This window comes from Theropithecus gelada, chromosome 17, assembly GCF_003255815.1.
Source record: "Theropithecus gelada isolate Dixy chromosome 17, Tgel_1.0, whole genome shotgun sequence".
Taxonomy (NCBI): Eukaryota; Metazoa; Chordata; class Mammalia; order Primates; family Cercopithecidae; genus Theropithecus; species Theropithecus gelada.
The window spans coordinates 64,619,413-64,638,282 of NC_037685.1; the positions used below are offsets into that span (position 1 = coordinate 64,619,413).

Consider the following 18,870-nt stretch of genomic DNA (forward strand, 5'->3'; position numbering starts at 1 on the left):
GCGAACGTACACCCAGAGTCATCACCACCAACAACAACCAGAACAGCAGGAAAGGCACAAAGAAGTCAGCAATTGCTGAGGCCTTGCAGCTCATGGGAGGCAGAGCTGAGTCCCAACCCTTGCAACTGAACTCTGGATCCCGCAGTCTCAATGGCCAAGCAGGGTTTAGAAAGGGGCACCACCATCCTGGCTTTCTGTATTCTGAGCAATCAACCCACTCACCTGCTTTCAGAGGGCTTCTGGGTGAAGTTGGTGATTAGGACTCTGTCAACCTGGCATCCCTCTTGCCCATCCTCCCTGACAAACAGTTTGGGAAGCCCCTTTCAGGATGCCCAGGGCTCCGTGGGACATGGTTTGAAAACCACTGGGTTAGGGAACAGTAGCCTTGCCTTGCCTTTCTCCACCCCTGCCAGCCAGGCCATGATGGCAGTGCTGCACGATTCACCGGGAGTGGTGTTGAGCTGCTGGGACCTCTGACCTCATTCCTAGAGGGTCAGCTTCTCGAAGGGAAGCCTGTACCTCTTCCTTTTTCCTACAAATCTCCCAGGCTTGCTTTGCAGGATGCCTATTGACTTCATGTGGAGACCCAGCGTCACCTGTTCCATAATCTTGGGGTTTATGGAAATTGAGGCTGTGCTTGGAGAAGAAAAACCAGGCTGCCTAAGGTTATGGGGGATGTCTGGCCCTTCTCAGTCCCATCATCCTTGAGGGTGGTCCTCATGGTGGTGGTTGCCGGTTATGCAGGCTTACCAGGGAATTGGTTCCAACAATATGAGGTGAACTAAGTGGAAAACCACACCAAATGAGTGATAGGTGCTGTCTTTTGCTGTTCCCATCCGTGGCTGTGTTTATTTAGTGATCAGTTTAGTCCTCTCACTGCGAAAGACATTGTCGTGAGCTTGCTTCTGTCGACACTGTTGTCTTTCTTAAAATGCCATGTTCTGGTACAGGGGGCCTCCACACTAGGGTGTCTGCACTCTCCAGGGGTGGGGAGGTGTGCTCCTGACAGTCTCTTGAGGTGTGAGAAGAAATTATTAGCACTCCCATGTGTGTTTATCTTTTCTCTTACCCATTAAAAATACTGATCGGGGGTGCTTTATAATGTGCATAGTACATTATGGTATATCCAGTATATTTATATTACTAAACATAAATACACATTCAGATATTTGCTACTGGCAGGAGCGCATGATAAAAACAAACTCGGAGCTGGCTGTTCTAGAAGGGCTGAGGTGTGACCTTCTGTGGGGATCCTGGCTGGCCCCAGGCTTTGTGGTCCTAGGGGGCTATGGATGCTGGATTCGCCTACATTCCCATGCCAGAGGCGTGACGTCACATCCCAGGGCTGACCACACTCTGGCCCTGATTAGCAAATCCAAGTTCCTGGAAAAGCCTGAGCATGCCTTCAGCGGTCTGAAACCTGTCCCCACTCCTCCCAGCGTGTCCATTGTGTACTGGCACGAGATATACCTGGGGTTCACAGAGAAGAGCCATTTCGTTAAAATTATAGCAAACCCATTTTCTTACTCTCGCTTGGGGTGGAGCAGAAACAGATGGTACTAACGATCTCAAGCTTGTGAGAGGTGCTTGAGCCGCTGAATTGTTTTAAATATGCTGCTCCAGGTAAGGTGTCCAGTGTGTATATACATTGTTTAACTTTACTAAGCTGCTTTTCCATGCCAACATTTTTTTCCCAGCCATCATTTTTGAAGAGTCGCCTGTCATCTCTATTTGTTTTCTCAGTTTCCTTCCTATTTACTTGTTCTTTTATCCCTCTGAAAATACTTCCTGTCCATTATTATTATTATTTACTAAAAATGCTTGAAATACCTAAATTCAGCATTTGTTTTGGATCCTATGCTCTTTCAGCTTTCCGTTACATACCACACGGCTGAGGGTCCTTCCTGCCCCTTTCCTGGCTCTAAGGGGATGATTCTAGGTTTGAATTTTTAAGTGTGGATAATTTGCAATCATATGGGAGATCCTGGCACCTCAAATTCAGAATCCTGTGGATTCTGAACCCTTCTGCTCTCCAATTTCCACTTCTTTCAATCATGAGGCCTTAAAGCCTTATGGTTGTCTTTGACTCCTCCATCCTTCTCCCTCCTCCAGATGGGTAGGACTCAAATATTTTCATTACCCATCGAACACTCCAATGTACTTCATCATTTGACAAAAGCCCAAGAAGTGGCATAGCTGAAAACAGAACTTCTCTGGAGGACTGGAGGAGGAACCGTTCCTCTCTGCCACAGTGGCAGTTTGGAAACTTTGACTCTAGGGTCTATGCATGGAATGTCTTCTCTTCAGGCTCACTGCTGGAAGTCCCTGCAGGCAATTCAGAACCTTGATTAGTATGCTGACTCCCTGAGCCTCCATGCTCGCCCAGTTCAGTGCCTCTTGTGCACCACTTCCAGATTCCTGGGTCAATGACACGGTGCTGATGGACTTTCTCCCTGTGGCAGATACAAGGCTGGCCACTTACTCAATTCCCATTCTTCCCTTCTTCCTCATTAAGAAAGCACATGTTCTGCTCAGGTGTGAGCTGCAATATACTCAGGGAAATGGGTCCCTCCCTCAGACCCAAACCTGCCCTAAACCAAAACTGGTAACCCAGGTCTTCTTTTTCAGTGTTTGGTTTAAGAAGTAAACCACTTCTGCCTGAGGGGACCAAGAAAAATGCTAAGAGCTTCTGTAAGACGTATGTCCTTGATAAAAAGAGATACATGGCCAAGAAGAAGTACAGTCACTCTCTTCTTGCCTTGGAATGTGATTTTGTGAAGACGTGATAAGTATAGGTTGTGACAATTATACTGTGACCTTAAAGGGAAAGTCAAGAGAGGCTGACTTTAGCCCTGGCATCACTGAGCTGTGGGATACCCAACTCTGGAATTATGTGAGATAATAAAATGTACTTATTGTTTAAACGACTGTTCGTTGGATATTTGGTTCTGTCTTTACAGCTGAGAACATTGTAACTGTAAAGTAATATGAATTACTTTCTTTTTTATTCTTAAAGTTTGGAATGTCTAGAAAATAAGTCCCTCAACAATAACCGACAGTTCCCCAGTGCTTAATGAATCAAGCATACACTCCTTGCCCTAATATTCAATGTCCTTCCTTTATGGCCCCAGTGTCATTTGGTGTCACTCTGTACGTTTGCCATACATGCAAGCCAGATGAATACCCTGGGCTCTCCTGACATCAGTTTATGCTGTCTGCAGAGCAGGTACCCAAAATGTGTTCCTCACATATCTCAGCCTTCAGTTGTCACTTCCTCCGTGAAGCCCTCATTCTTCATCTCTCTCTCCTTGGACTTTTCTGTAACCTTTCTATGGAACTTCTCCAACTTTGTAGTGTTGGAGTTATTTATGTTCATGCCTCATCTCCCTTATTGTAAGATCCTTAAGATCAGAGAGTGAGTCTCATCCATCCATATGCTCTGCCATGCTCAGCACGGTGCCCGGTACAGAAGCCACACTCTGTAAATGTTTGCTTAGCTAAAATAAAGCCTGCTTTGATCTGGCTGCTTGCTTGTGACTCAGAAAGGGCCAAAGACATTTATTTCTTTCAAGTAATGTGGCTTTAGCCTTAGACTAGTGTCAACTTTAGCCCAAGAACTGATTACATGTAAAGATTCGTATCTGATACTTCCAAACCATAAGGGAGGCTTAATTGAAAAATGCAGTTCAACCTCTCACAGCAACAACATCAAGAACTCCCTGTTTGGGCTCTAGCAACTTGTATCACTAATTTGACTTAACCTACTTACTTTGAAAAACTAATGTTTACTTAGTGGGTTGCCACCTTAATCTGTTTTCACAAGTGGTTCTGATTATAATCCTTCCTGCGTTTGCAGTACCATGGACTCCTTAAACACATTTTATACAGAATTCTCTATAGCACGGATATTCTTCAGATTGGATCAAGTCCATGTCAAGGTCCATTTCAGGCATATTTTGCTGAAAACTCAAAACTCAAAGTCCATGGGCCAAATGGCTTTTTTTTCCCCCATGAATTGGGATCTGGGCCATCAAAATAATTCATAATGTTAACATTGTCATATCTAGCAAAGAGTCACAGGTTTAATTTCCTTCTTTTTTTTTTCTTAGACGGAGTTTCGCTCTGTCACCCAGGCTGGAGTTCGGTGGCCCGATCTCCACTCACTGCAACCTCCTCCTCCCGGGTTCAAGCAATTCTCCTGCCTCAGCCTCCCAAATAGCTGGGATTTTAGGCACTGGCCACCATGCCTAGCTAATTTTTGTATCTTTTAGTAGAGATGTGGTTTCACCATGTTGGCCAGGCTGGTCTTGAACTCCTGACCTCAGACAATCCAACCACCTCGGCCTCCCAAAGTGCTGGGATTACAGGTGTGAGCCACCATGCCCAGCCCACGTGTTTATTTCTAATAACCCTATTGTAACCACTTATAGTAGGATATGCTGCTTAATCAACAATTGTTATTTTCAGGGATTATTTTAATTATACAGGCTTTGCTGACAACTTAACATCATTTAAAAAAATCCAAGTGAAAATACAAATAAGTTCATTTAAGCTTAATGAAAAGTTTGCTTACTTTTCACCAATGAAGATGCACTGTACTAAAATACATTTGTTTTTATTTGCTGTCATTTTAATTCATGTCACTTTGAATTTCCTATATCCCAAAGAAATGCTTACTTTTTAAAAAAATTAAAGAAGTTTTAATAAATACCTATATATAAAACAACTTCTATCGTGCCACTTTTTATTTTAAATTTTTGTAAATGTATTGGAAATTTGTTTTAGATCGTACACAAAACTCTTTTGAGAAGGAATATTTTGATGTCAAAAAGGTATTTTCAAATGCATAAAAAAATGGCCTGTGGATTTCCATACCAAACTTTGAGCAAAAGTTACTTCTGTAGAGGAGAACAGAATTACATTCATCTTTATGGATTGATGTGTTATTCGTATAATTAAAACTCAATCTATAGGGAATTATTTTCGTTACAGTGGAAGGATGCCCACGAGAACACCAATCTCATTATTTCCACTTACACTGATAGATGTGGAGGAAGGTCTCGCTGAGCTTGTTGGTGAAAAGAGGCTCAGGGAGGTCCCGGAAGAACTGTTTCACCATATCCGCCACGTCATAAGCAGACTGGTCTTCATAGTTGACGTTCTCAGGGAAGTTCTCATTCATTTGGCGTAGGGCATGGATTCGAGACTTCACTCCTGACTTGCGAAAAAGACCCACCTGAAACAAAGCCATAGGGATGTGTCAGCCAGGCCACACTTGGTTGTGAGGAGGAGGAGGAAGCATGGGATGGGAACTGGATGAGCTGGAATTGCCTCCCAATTAGTACATGCTGAACTGTTAGTATAGCTACTTTAGGCAGTAGCCGAACACTGTCTTCCTCTCCTATGAAATGAAGATGAGAATAAAACCCCACCGCACAGGATTACTGTGGAGAGTAAGTGAGGAAATAGATGTGCATGTGCTCTGCGACCTATTACATCTTATCACACTGCAGATGTTATTATTATTTTATTCATTTATTCAACAAGTAGTGATTAAGTAACCACTGTGTACAGGCATGCTTAGAGTTCCTAGGTGTCATTAGTGAGCAGAGCAGATAAACTTCCCTGCCCTCTAGGGTTTACATTGCCATGGGGGTTTTGAGAAAGTTTGGTCAATGGGAGGTTTGGTGAAAACTATGTGGGTGGTGGATGAAAGAATCCCAGATAAACAGTCATATCCAGTGCCCTGCAGGGGAGAGTTTTACAGGGAATATGTTCGTGAAACAGAATAATATCCTAAGTACATATTTTGATTTAAGGGATTTATTTACTTTTTCTTCTTTGGAATTCTTGGCACTTACTTTTCTACCTGTTTGTTTTTATGCTATAAGCTATGGCTCTAGTGAGAATGAGTCCTGCGTGGCTTTTTCTTCAAACCTCAAGATAATGTCATATCATGCCTTTTTCATCTTAGAGCCCAGGCTCCTCCCTTACTTGATAAATACATGGAACATTCAGGCATCAAGGACAGAGTGGCCCTAATGAGAATGACTGAGGCAGAGCAGAGCCCGGCAAGAATGAAGACCCTGCAATGGTTGGGCAGGTTAAGCTCTAGGCCCTCTAGAGGAACTTCCTGTGCTGGACTTAGCCTGCATCCAAAAAGGAACTGAACTTTTCTGCGCGCCCTGGCTTATAGGGAAAAACATGTCTGCTATTTTTTAAATGCCTATAGGGAGTTGATTTGCTTCAACCCTCAATTTCCACAGCTGTCATTCCCCAGTGGCTCAAGGGTTGGGCCCACTTGTGCAAAGCAAGGTAGAACCTTCCTGAGTTGCTGGTCAGGTAGACGGTGGACGCTAGTGTCAGTCACTGATCTGCCTCCCTATGCCTGCAGGAATGTCTAACATAGGCCATCTTACTGATCACGCTGTGTGCCAGGCCCTATACCTGCAGGAATGTGTAACATAGGCCATCTTACTGATCACGCTGTGTGCCAGGCCGGCCTCCACCCGAGTTTGGTATCTGACAAAGGCTGTCCTGATTGCTGCAACAAATGGAGAGGAGCCCTCATTTTTTTTTTTAAATTGTGGTAACAGCAAGGGAAGGATTCCAAGCCATTAGAGCATACTCAGGTTTTTGTATATGTCAGCTGAATGGATCACAGAGGAAATTATACACTGCTACTTTTTGTGGCCATAAAAACAGAATTCTTAGTAATATTTCTTTGCATTCCAAGGCTTATTGCTCTAATCCCACACATCAGGATATTCAGCCTGATAATATCATCACTTAAAATATGAATTACTTTCTTTTTTATTCTTAAAGTTTGGAATGTCTAGAAAATGCCCAATTTTGCCATACTTAGACCACTCGCCACAAAGAATCTAGACAATATTTATCTTCCTTCAACTGGCAATGACTCCAAATTTCATCAAAGGGCATGGAAAGAAAGCATGTACTGTCAAAAGAGAAAAAAATTCAAGATGTCAGGTGAGTGATTACTGGGGTGAGATCCATCTCCGACTTGTTTACATCTTCTGCTTTTCTGATTTTGGAAGGAGGCCCAGGACTGTGCACACCACAGGGCTGGTTGTGCCGCACGAGTTCTCAGAATCGAGATGCCCTGAAGGTAAATACTTCGGTGTGACTCACAAATATTTATCCTCATATGAGCGGGTATTATTCCATTTGAGAAGAATTCCTATTTTTTAACTGCAGAGAAATATTGATCAGGATCTATAAAAAGAAGAAAGCAGACAGTGTTTCTGTTTAAATTGTCGGGCACGTTCCTCTTTTGTCCACCATGTCTTGCGGGCTGTTTCTGGGCACACACTCTTGTGCGTGCACACACACATCCAGAGATGCTATCTTTGTATTGTTCGGTTTCCAAGTTTCTTTCTCGTTTCAGCAAATATTGTTATTTTAATTATTTTGGACATGTCTGGAGCTCTCCAGCTGCGGGCTCTGAACTGCTTGTTCTGACTGAGATCTTAGGATGTCCAGAGGGTTGTCAGGGATTTATTTGTGCTGCCTCAAATTCTGACAATAACCTTCCTGCCCTGCCCTTGTCTTCTAGGGTGCACGGGAAATACAGACATATGTATATATTTTGGTTTCTGTGGATTTTTGTTGGAAGTACAGCAGGAAAATTTTCTTTCGTAAACCTAATAAAGAAAAGGTGGTCTCAAATCAGATTCCAGTTGTAGTAGCTGAAGATGGCAAAAGGGAAAGATGGAAAGAACCTCTCTTCAAAGCTAATGATGAACTGATGATTGAGCTAACCCCGGAACTATTCTATTTCCGGACTTTTTTTTTTTTTTTTTGAGACGGAGTCTGGCTCTGATACCCAGGCTAGAGTGTGGTGGTGCATTTAAGTGATTCTCCTGCCTCAGCCTGCTAAGTAGCTGGGATTACAGGTGCCCGCCATCACACCCAGCTAATTTTTGTATTTTTTAGTAGAGACAGGGTTTCACCACGTTGGCTAGGCTGGTCTCGAACTCCTGACCTCAAGTGATTCACCCACCTCGGCCTCCCAAAGTGCTGGCATTACAGGTGTGAGCCACCATGCCTGGCCTATTTCCTGACTTTTCATTTGTGTTTTGTGAGACCATGAATTTCCTGTCATTTAAGCCATTTTGGGATGGGGCTTCTAGTGGTCGCTGTGGAAAGCCGCTGGGCACAGTGAGTAGAAGATGGTCTTTCTAAGGCATAGAGAGATCCTGAGACCAGAGGAAGAGCTTCCCCTTTCCATCCTCATAGAAAAACACAGTGATGGCAACGAGTGGTTTCCAATAATCATTTCTTCTTCAGAAAGTTTTGGCCGAGCACGGCGGCTCACGCCTGTAATCCCAGCACTTTGGGAGGCCGAGGTGGTTGGATTGTCTGAAGTCAGGAGTTTGAGACCAGCCTGGCCAACATGGTGAAACCCCGTCTCTACTAAAAATATAAACATTAGCTGGGTGTGGTGGTGGGTGCCTGTAATCCCAGCTACTCGGGAGGCTGAGGTGGGAGAATCTCCTGAACCTGGGAGGCAGAGGTTGCAGTGAGCTGAGATTGCGCCACTGCGCTCCAGCCTGGCAACAGAGCCAGACTCCATCTCAAACAAAACAAAACAAAAAAAAAAAAGTTTCCAAAGCAAGGATTTGATCTGAATTTTTCACAAGAGATAGTTTTCCACATAAAAAATGGAGAACCAAAGAAATTCTTTTTCTTTTTCTTTTTTTTTTTTTTTTTTGAGACAGAGTCTCACTCTATCTACCAGAGCTGGAGTGCAGTGGCATGATCTCAGCTCACCACAACTTCCATCTCCTGGGTTCAAAGTGATTCTCCTGCCACAGCCTCCCGAGTAGCTAGGATTATAGCTGTGCACCACACCCAGCTTTTTTTTTTTTTTTTTTTTTGAGACGAAGTCTCCCTCTTGTCCCCCAGGCTGCAGTGTGATGGCGTGATCTCAGCTTACTGCAACCTCTGCTTCCCAGGTTCAAGCAATTCTCCTGCCTCAGTCCCCTGAGTAGCTGGGATTACAGGCACCCACCACCACACCTGGCTAATTTTTGTATTTTTAGTAGAGACAGACTTTTACCATGTTGGCCAGGCTGGTCTAGAACTCTTGACCTCAGGTGATTCACCCGCCTTAGCCTCCCAAAGTACTGGGATTACAGGTGTGAGCCGCCACGCCTGGCCTACTTTTTGTACTTTTTAGCAGAGATGGTATTTCACCATGTTGGCCAGGCTGGTCTCAAACTCCTGACCTCAGGTGATCTGCCCGCCTCAGCCTCCCAAAATGTTGGGATTATAAGTGTGAGCCACCGTGCCTTCCCTGTTGCTCATCCTTCTGACCAGAGTGGGTGGCAGGCAACAGCCCCAGCTCCCTCGGCTTCGTTATGAGGAAGATCCCAGGAGGGTATAATGTTTTTCCTTCACTTTTGTGTGTCACCCATAGGCAGGCAGCCTGAGCTGTCACACAGAGTCTCACGCACTGAGTTTAATGCTCTACTGTCTTGGTTTTGAAATTCTCAATGATTTATGAACAAGCGATCCCACATTTTCTCTTTTCACTGGTCCCACAAATGGTATAACAGGTCCTGCTGTCATCTACTGTTAAAGCTCAGCCCAGCCACCCTCTTGAGAAAGGGGAGAGTGGCCGTCAGCAATGCAGAGTTCATTGTATAAGCATCTCTCCTGTATGTGATCTCTCGCTCCTTTTGAAGATAAAAGGGGAGTGATGAGTGTCCCCTTGGTCTAGTTTTCCTGTCCTCTCTCTTTTGTTTTTCACCTAAAAACCTAGCTATGAGAAAGCAAGGACTCAGCTGGGCACAGTAGCTCACGCCTGAAATCCCAGCACTTAGTGGGGGCCTAGGCATGTGGATCACCTGAGGTCAGGAGTTCGAGACCAGCCTGGCCAACATGGTGAAACCCTATCTCTATTAAAAATACAAAAATTAGTTGGGTATGGTGGTGCGTGCCTGTAAATCCCAGCTACTAGGGAGGCTGAGGCAGGAGAATCACTTGAACCCGGGAGGTGGAGTTGCAGTGAGCTGAGATTGTGCTACTGCACTCCAGCCTGGGTGCCAGAGCGAGACTCCATCTCAAAAAAGGAAAAAAAAAAAAAAAAAAAGTGAGGACTCAAGGGTAATTTCACTGGATAGCCCCAGAGCACTGCTTACTTTATCTGAGGCAGGCAACAGGCAAAGTGACAAACAGGCAGTGGGGCCAGGGACACTTGTACTGAGTACCAAGTCTTCCCAGCATGATTAGGCTTTTAAAACTTACTGCTCTATTAGGAGGAGAGGCTGAGCATGAGTGGTGCATTAGAATTCAAATTCCATCTGAATAATATTAAATCTCCCTCTTGGCATCCTGTTTATGCTAATCTTTTTCGGGACTTAATGATGTTTATCAGGACTTCCATTTCCTCTTCTTTAGAAATGTGCTCCGCTAATGAAGGAAGGTTGGTTTTCTTCAGAAAGAGAAAGATTCGTAAGAAGAGTATGCGGCAGATTCTTATTTTCAGCATTGCAGGTTCAGCCTCTCACTGCAGTGACTTCGTATTCATCAGGAATAGGTATAACCTATCCTGTGCACAGTTGATTTAGGGCAGAAATAAAAGCTCAGACAACAAAGCAAGGCTCCTCTCACACATGACTATGTCTGAATACAAATGGTTCATAATTGAAGGCTAAACTTCCTCATCTCACCCACAGCCAGCTGCAAGGGCAAACATGAACACTCTGTTGCATCATGTAGGAACTGCTGTGCACGCGGGAGTGTGGAAAGCGAAGGGCTGGCAATGTTTCAGGCTCTGTGGGGCAGGGTCACCTGCAATCAGTGCTTATATGCGAGGAGAGTGCTTAGCACGGGGAGAAGCGGCCAACGCGCTGCAGGGAGCCTCCTCCCTGAGACTCAGGGCAATGCCCTGGGAGAGTATGGGGTGGTGCTTCCTATTAAAACGTGACGTACAAGGGGGATATTTGTGGATGTTCCCATCTTCTGCAGCTTTGAGGCTGGGTTCTCCAGGTCTTGGGCAGACTGGAATCTTTTCAATTCTGCGGAGGTGCTGTTGGCAAAGCAAGAACATTTTGTTTGGTGTCGCTCTCCTTCCTTTTCACTCTTTTCCCTCGCTTTTCTGATTGATTCGCTTTTATTAGCTCTTGCTTGCTCTGAAATCTCCGGAACAGCCAGGTTTTGATTCCTTAGTTTCTCTATTTCTCCCCTTTTCCTTCCTATTACCACCTTCCTTTTTCACTGGAGCCAGAGGGGTGGTTTCTGCGTGCTTCCCACACCACATGACAAGGAAAGGGAGGGACATGCCGCGGCTGGAAGCCCTGCCAGGACTGGGCGCGTTATCAGGTGGTGACTGGCTGTGGTGAAAGTCCCTTCGATGTCCTACGGATTCTCCCATGTGACTGACGCAAGAGATGCATGGCTCTATTCATTTTAATTACATTTTGACTCACTATCCATGTCTTGAAATGAGTCTTCTTCCTCCAAGGTTTTGCCGGCACACTGTTTTTCTTCTTGGCATTCTCCCAGATTAAAAACATGGACCTGAGACGGACACAGGGGTGGAAGAGGTTTTGGTGCCCTGTCTTTCTCTCTACTGATAAGACTTTTGCTTCCAAAGAGAGACTGGCCCCACTAACAGCAGTGATACTGGCACTACACATTATTCAGAAGCTACAGGGGGCAGGAATGGTTTATTGCCTACACTAAAGACTCAGCGCTGAATGGAATAGTGGAATTACATTTCATTTATTTATAGCCACTCTTGTTCAAGAAAAAATTTAAGGGGGCTTACAGTAATCTATAAAATATAATAAGATACAATTAAATTAAAGATAAAACATAAGAAAATTACAGCAAAAGGAAAATAAAGACAGAAAAGGGTGGATGAAACTAGGAATAAGATTGCTGCATAAAATTAATGCCAAAAATTACATAGATTTTACTACAGACAGAACACATATTTGGCTCCAGGCTTTCTAGCAGCCAATACAGTGAGGAAAACACACCCAAATGAATGAGCTTGGTGTCCACAGTATTAAAAAACAGGCCAGTTGTCCAAAAGAAACACAATGCTTTCAGATGCTGCAGCCAGAGGAAAAAGCTTTTTCTCTCCTTCTCACAGAAAGCACATTACGTGACTTAACGACCAACATCGACTACAAAATCTTGACAGTGAATTCATTCATCAATGAGTTGTACAGGGTCACTCCTCAATGCTAGAGATGGCATCACCCCAAAGTCCACGGGGGAAAAGCCGTTATAATAAGCAGCTGCAGAGTGCAGTGCTTAGGAACTTGCACTCTGGAGTCAGACTTGCAAGCAAGTGTTGGTTCCACCATAATGAACCCGGGATAACACCATTCAAGGGTGGATGTGGGACTAAATGAGGCAATTAGTGCAGAACACATAATAAAATTGCTTGAAACATGCCAGGCACTCAAGAGAGGTTATTTTTATTGAACTAGTGACACAGATAGGTTGCACTTCCTTTGGGCATTCCTGAACACTGTTTTCTCTTAACGGAGCTTTTGTTGATAAGCATTAGCTGGCCATGCTCTTGGAGCAAAATATTCTCTGTGCTTGGAAAAGGGCAAAGCCACAGTCTCTAAGAGCACCAAGAGGGAGGTGAGTTCGATACATACCCTTACAGAAAGTGAGATGCTTGGAAAAACATGTGTCTTAACAAAATACCATCTTGGGTCTATACCCACAAACCAACAACAAATGTACAATTGAGGCCACAAAGTTCTATGCCAAATGACAAGGTTGCAATGCTTTTAGCATTGGAATAGAGACCAGAGTGGGCTTTCCCAAATATTCACCAGAGCCCACCTCTTTAAAAACTTCTCTCAGTAAAACACCTTTAGGACATTAACTGTGAATAATGTGTATTCTTAGTAAAACCTCTAAGATTAAAAATAAATTAAAATGTATGCTTAAGTGACCAGATTAATTGGCTGACTCTATTGGGTCGTCAATTCATGTTGGGGCATCTGCCAAAGAAGAGGACCCTAGCAAAGGAGCTTGTCACTCTTATTGCTGGGGAATAAGAGGCAAGCTATTAAGGCCATTTCTCAAAACTAAACGGCCATCATCGCAACAACGACAGCAGCCATCCCACCCTCCACGATGACATCCAAATACGGAAAAATATTATGTGCAGATTTTCTAAATGAAAAGTGAGGAGCGACAAAGAGCATCACACATTCAGTTCAGTCAAAGACAACTTCAAATGAAGAAGTTAATTCTATTTTTCTGTAGTGAAAATTGATTTCTGGTTTACCACGAGACCGGCCTGATTCTAAGTGTGGTCTCAGTATTGGAGTCTCTACAAGCATCACTAGCCAGGATCTTTGAGTTCATGTAGCTGAGCTCATTCCTGCCCACTGAGCCCAAGGTCCAGGGTAAATCAGTAAAAAGTACAATCATCTTAGGTTGGTACAGATTCTCTGCATGGCATCAAAAAGTATGATGAACAGAGACTATTACAGAATAGCTGCCTGAAAATATACCCACTATTCAGGGTTGCAATTTACCAGTTAAGAACATAACTTTTATTTTGGATAGAATGTCTAAGAAGCTAATGGGTGTTAATTTGGAGAAGCAAAGGCTTGTTTTGTTAACTACAGGACGGACTGCACTCTGGATTTAATCACAGTCCACCATTATGGTGGGCCCCAGTAGTCCCGGAGGCAGAAAATGATCTTTGAATATTTTGTTTAGCTTGAGCTTTGAATTAACTCTATAAAATGAGGGGATATTTGACTTAGTTGATACTTTTGTTCGTATTTTACTTGCACATTTTTAAAATATGTAAATAAATCTGTCTTTAAGTTTTCCTGGCCATGATGCTGCTTCAAAGGAAAAAAAAGAAGAATTAATACAAGGAGGCATGAAAAACCTAATTCTTTTTCAAAAATAATATAACAGGGATAAAAGAACACTGTGAAATCGATGGTGGCACTGAAATAATAGTTACAAAGGAAATGCAGTACATAGCTTAACTCCAGTTTTTAAGGATTGCAAATTAGACATCACAGGAACAAACTATTAACATCAACTTTCCGCAGTCACTCCAGGTCATCATTTAAGTTGCCAATGAGGAAACATCCTCAAATAGGATGTGGCTTGTTCAAATTCAATATTACCACATAAAGGTCACAATGCCTTTTATTTTTGGAGAGGCATGTCTTGCCTGATACTGGGCAGATCTGACTCAGTCTGACATCCCATCAATCTAATACCATGGTTGGGGGTGGTGGGGCAGGAGCAGGGGGGTTACAGCCCTACCTGATCGAGGCAGTTGTTGCGTAGATATCTCAGTGCTTGCTGAATACTTTGAGGCAGGGGCTGTCCCGTTCTTTGGACGTGGACTATGAGAGGAACGCCAAAGACAGCCTTGTCTTTGTAGTCGGGAACTTTCATCCTCTTCATGAACTTTGGAACTGACCTAGAATTTACAGAAACCAGGTCATGCAAGCCTCCTGGGGCACACTGTGGGGAGAGGCTCTGGAAGCAAGCATGAGGGAAGCCAAGCTTTTGTTGGAATACCCAACAGACGCCGGGCGAATTCAGCATTCTCTCTGCATTAATCACAGGACACAGCCGTGCTCTGTGTGGCCCTTGCCTGCATGCTATCTCTAACTACTAAACAGCATGAGTCACGTTACCAGAATGTATTTGTAGCTCTGTTTTCAGGTCAAGTGGACAACTTTCCAATTTAATTGTGATAGACTCATCTCTCAAGTGCTGCACACTTAAAAGTCCCCAACAAAACAAAACAAATTTAAAAATTACAAGAGGAAGAAGAAATATGGCTGGGGCTGGAGGAAAAGGAAGGGAGAAAAGAAGAACAATATTTCTTGGCTCTATCCTTACTTTTCTAGAGCCAGCTGCAGTTTTTAAAGGACATTTTAATACACAAGCATATATTGATTTGGCCATGAATTTATAACCTTCTAAAATATTTTATAAACACACCATTGATTTTTTTAATATGCATATTATAAAACATAGAACAATTACTGATACATTTTGTATTTTTTCAAATCCACCAAATCATCTATAATAGGCCCACATTCAAGTTCTAACATATGCTTCTGTCAATTCCTTATTACAAGGTTTACTGCATATTCTTGTTTTTATTTGCCAATCAAATAAAAGCAGAAATGTATTTGAAGAATTAAATGCTCTTTGAATGAATCAAGGCTCTAAGTGGTAAGCTTTGCATCAGGCCAGAAGGTACAAGTGACAGCTGTTTCTGTGCAAGCTGCCAGGATTATTTTATGGCAAGTTTATTTTTATTTCCTCTGTTCACAATTAATCACCCTTTACTTGTCTTTTTTTCCTTTCTTGGAGCCTGACTGCCTTCCCTGGAAACCAACTGAGAGCTACAAATAGAGCAACGTTTCCTGTGGGCTCTGTCACATGGAGGCTACGGCAGAGCTCATGCCTTACGTCCAGGAGATCATCAGTGAAGGCAATGAATGGGTTCTTCAGAATTCACAAAGTAAACGTGGAAGCTTTTGCAATCACCCACTTAGCTCTGGAGCCAAGGATCCCCTCCTAGGTGAACGTGCTACGCACCATGTCCAGCCGTGCTTGTTGGACATGGAGTGCTTCTCCATGATGGCTGTGAGGCGAAGCAGCGAGAAGCGCTGCAGCAGGCTCAGCTGGCTGGCCGTCTGACTGCTGATGTGGGGCGATGCTGGGGCTGGCCGGGGCTGGTGAGACAGCTGGAAACTGTTCCATCGGAGTCGCCTTTACCAGAGAGACCATCACAGAAGCCAGTCACAAAGTGGACTTGGTAGCGGGAAACACGGGACATCACCAATGTACATGAAGCTAATCAAGATAGCGTCCGAGCGAAAAGAATCGCAATGCAAATGGAACAGAAGACACAAGTGTGCAGAACAAACACAGGACATGATTTGTCCAATTCGGATAAGTCTGGAAAAAGTCCTATTATCTGTTTTATTAGGGGGTTTAAACAAGTGATAGAGGAAATACTAGGTTTTTTATTCCAAATTTGTTCACGTTGAGAGCAGCTGAGACAGTGTGTGTGTGAGAGAGTGTGTGTGTGTGTGTGTGTGTGTGTGTGTTAAAGAGAAAGAGAAACGGAAAGAGAGGAAAGAGATGGAGACAGGGAGATATAGACAGAAGCAGAGACGCAGACAGAGAGAGAGAAAAGACAGAGACAGACATAGATGGAGAGATGGAGAGATGAGACAGAAAAATAGAGAGAGACAGGCAGAGGATGAGAGACAGACAGAGATAGAAAGATATAGACAGAGAGAGAGAGCGAGAGACAGAGAGAGGGAAGACAGACGGTGCAATATAGACAGAGGACAGACAGGTAGAGTGATATAGACAAAAAGAGAAATAGAGAGAGAGATATAGACAGGGAGCAAGAAACAGAGAGAGAGAGAGAGAGAGAGACAGAGCGAGAGAAAGAGACAGAGCTGTCGAATGTCTAGGGCTGCAGAAAATTTTCTCATTGTCTTCCATGTGTCTACACTCTAACTCTTGCTCAGTATTGAGATGGAGCCTGAAGATGAGAGGTAAAGATGGTGACACATCACTGAGTCCCAAGATACACCCCTGTCTCAACCAGAAACCCAGCAGCACACACAATGCTCTTGTTTCTACCAGTTTGGACCTCCCAGGACCATTTTTCTAGGGTGCTTCTGAAATGGTCTTTGTAAGTCAGCTTTTACGTACTTTGTAATTGGCACTTTCAAGCAAAAACAGACTTACAGAGTACACATCTTAGACCTCAGAAATTTCTTATAGGAGCAAAAAAAGTGTAAAATTTGGGGAAGAGACACTTTGATGAATGCATCACAGGAAGGTCAGGGGAAGAGTCGGTGCCTAGGAACTAGGTCTTGGTTATCCAGGATTCCCTGCATGTGGTGCCCGGTATAATGCTTTGCATATAAGAAGCTCAAAATATTTTTGGATAAAACTAAGATCAAAATAAAAGATAAACACAAATAAATATGAGTTAACACGGATTCAATCACCATGATACCTGTGCAGAAGTCATACTTCTGTTCAAAGAATTCCTAATCACATACATCACTTAGAACATAGTCAGGCATTTAGTAAGTACTCTGCATACATTTGTTAAAGAAATAAACAGAACACAATGACTATGAAATGGAAAAAAAGATCATTTCACAAATGCATGCCACCTACCTGTTTGGCCTGGTCAGAGAGGCCCCTACACCAGAATCCCTCCTGTCTCTGACCCCGGGAGGCTCAGATTCATTAAGAGATGTGACATCTCTTTCCACATCACTGGGTGTCGTCCGACCTTCTGAGACAGAGTTACCTTCAAAATCTAAGGTGATCTGATTAGGAGACGGAAAGGGGGATAAGCCAGGCTCCCCAACCAACGTATCGTGAGTTTGCAGTTCAGGTAAGACATCTTTGGACCAGTCATCCACTACCTCCTGGAGCCCATTGACATGCTGCAGAATGTCATCCAAGTGAGGGAAAAGGTCATCTTTCTCCAAGTCCAAAAGATCTCCTGTGCTGGCATACAGATGAGAGCCAGGGACATTGTCATAGATACTGACTCGGCTGGCTCTGTGGCAGGACGCCATGAGCCGGGGCTCCCTGGCACCAGGGACCTGCTCTCTGCCCAGGGAGATGCTACCGGTCCTCCAGTTAACCCCATTGCTACTATCTGTGGGAGAAAGGCTTTCAATAGAAAGTGCCTTGGGGAATGTTCCTGGTTTGTGATCCTTGGGAATATGCACCACCAAATTCTCTTGGGAGTGAAACTCATGCATATGGCTTTGGTCCCCTGCATCCTGCAGTGCTGTCCCTGCCAGCACATCCAGGTCCTCCAAGTACATGCCCCCACGCTTGTTGGCCTCGTGGCACTTGCGTTCCTTCAGGCAGGGTGTGCTGACACCGCTGCTGCTGTGCTCCGATGGGCTGCTCTCGCCACTCGACTTGCCGGAGCATGGGAGCCCTCTTCTGCAGGCAGGTGGCGGCGAATTCTGGAGATCTCCATTTGGTATTTGGATGCACTGCATGGCCTTAAAGGACTCTGGCTCCTGCTGCAACATGGGCCCGCTGATCACCAGGCCACCTGTCCGCCCTGACCCCTTGTGCCTCCCGTGGGCTCCCTTCCCTCGGAGTGTTTCCATGCGTTTCAAAAATGATTTGGCCCTAGCCCTTGTGGGCTTCTCATTCTTGGGGTGGAAGGGGTGGTTGAGGACGTCTCTGGGGGACTGCGGGAGGCTGCTGCTGACCAGTGGGGCATCCAGCATGACCGGGCTGTCTGCACAGCACTGGCCCGGCTGGCTGCGGCTGTCGCTGCCTCCACTGCTTTCGCTGTGAATAGAACAGACCTCAGGCTCGCTCAGGTCTGTGAGGACGCTCTCACTGCTGGTCGTGTTCCTCATCCCCGTGCCTCCCGGTGACCCACTTCTGTCTCCTCGAGGGAGCAGCGTGTAGAGGTCGTCCACACGAGACCACCTGCGACTGGTTCTTTGGAAAGTCCATTTGTTGCTGATACAAAGATCTTCCTCATCGGAGTCGTCACCCTGCAGAACACCAAGGAAAATGCTCATTAGCAGACAGTGTGGCTGAGGCAGGAACTCTGGGTGCGCTGAGGGCAGCCCTGTGCGGTCCTCCACCTCCCTTCCCTCTGTACTCCCAGCACAGGTGTGAGCTTCTTGGGCACCTCTAAGCTGTCCTTCCACCACTTGCACTGTCTTGTACATACCCTTCCTCCCAGTGGCCAGAGGATTCTTCTCAACTTGCCAAGCTTTCTTCCTTCCCATTTTCAAAGAGGTTTTGAATGCTTCCTTCCTTCCTCTCTAAGAAGTTTTCCCTGACTGATTATAAAGA

General features: G+C 44.5%; 1 protein-coding gene across 6 annotated transcripts in view; it reads right to left on the reverse strand.

The window, feature by feature from the left end:
- The window catches only part of STARD13 (StAR related lipid transfer domain containing 13), a 553,154-nt gene that overhangs the window by 9,842 nt on the left and 524,442 nt on the right, over positions 1-18,870 (reverse strand). For 5 of the 6 annotated variants that reach the window (XM_025364225.1, XM_025364224.1, XM_025364222.1 and 2 more), the window contains 4 exons: positions 17,203-18,563; positions 15,592-15,765; positions 14,296-14,455; positions 5,038-5,236 (listed from right to left, as the gene is read on the reverse strand). In XM_025364225.1, coding sequence (XP_025220010.1) covers positions 5,038-5,236; positions 14,296-14,455; positions 15,592-15,765; positions 17,203-18,563 — 1,894 coding nt within the window. Of the gene's footprint in view, positions 1-4,526; positions 5,237-14,295; positions 14,456-15,591; positions 15,766-17,202; positions 18,564-18,870 lie in introns of those variants that run through there. The other variant, XM_025364227.1, reaches the window with a different exon arrangement.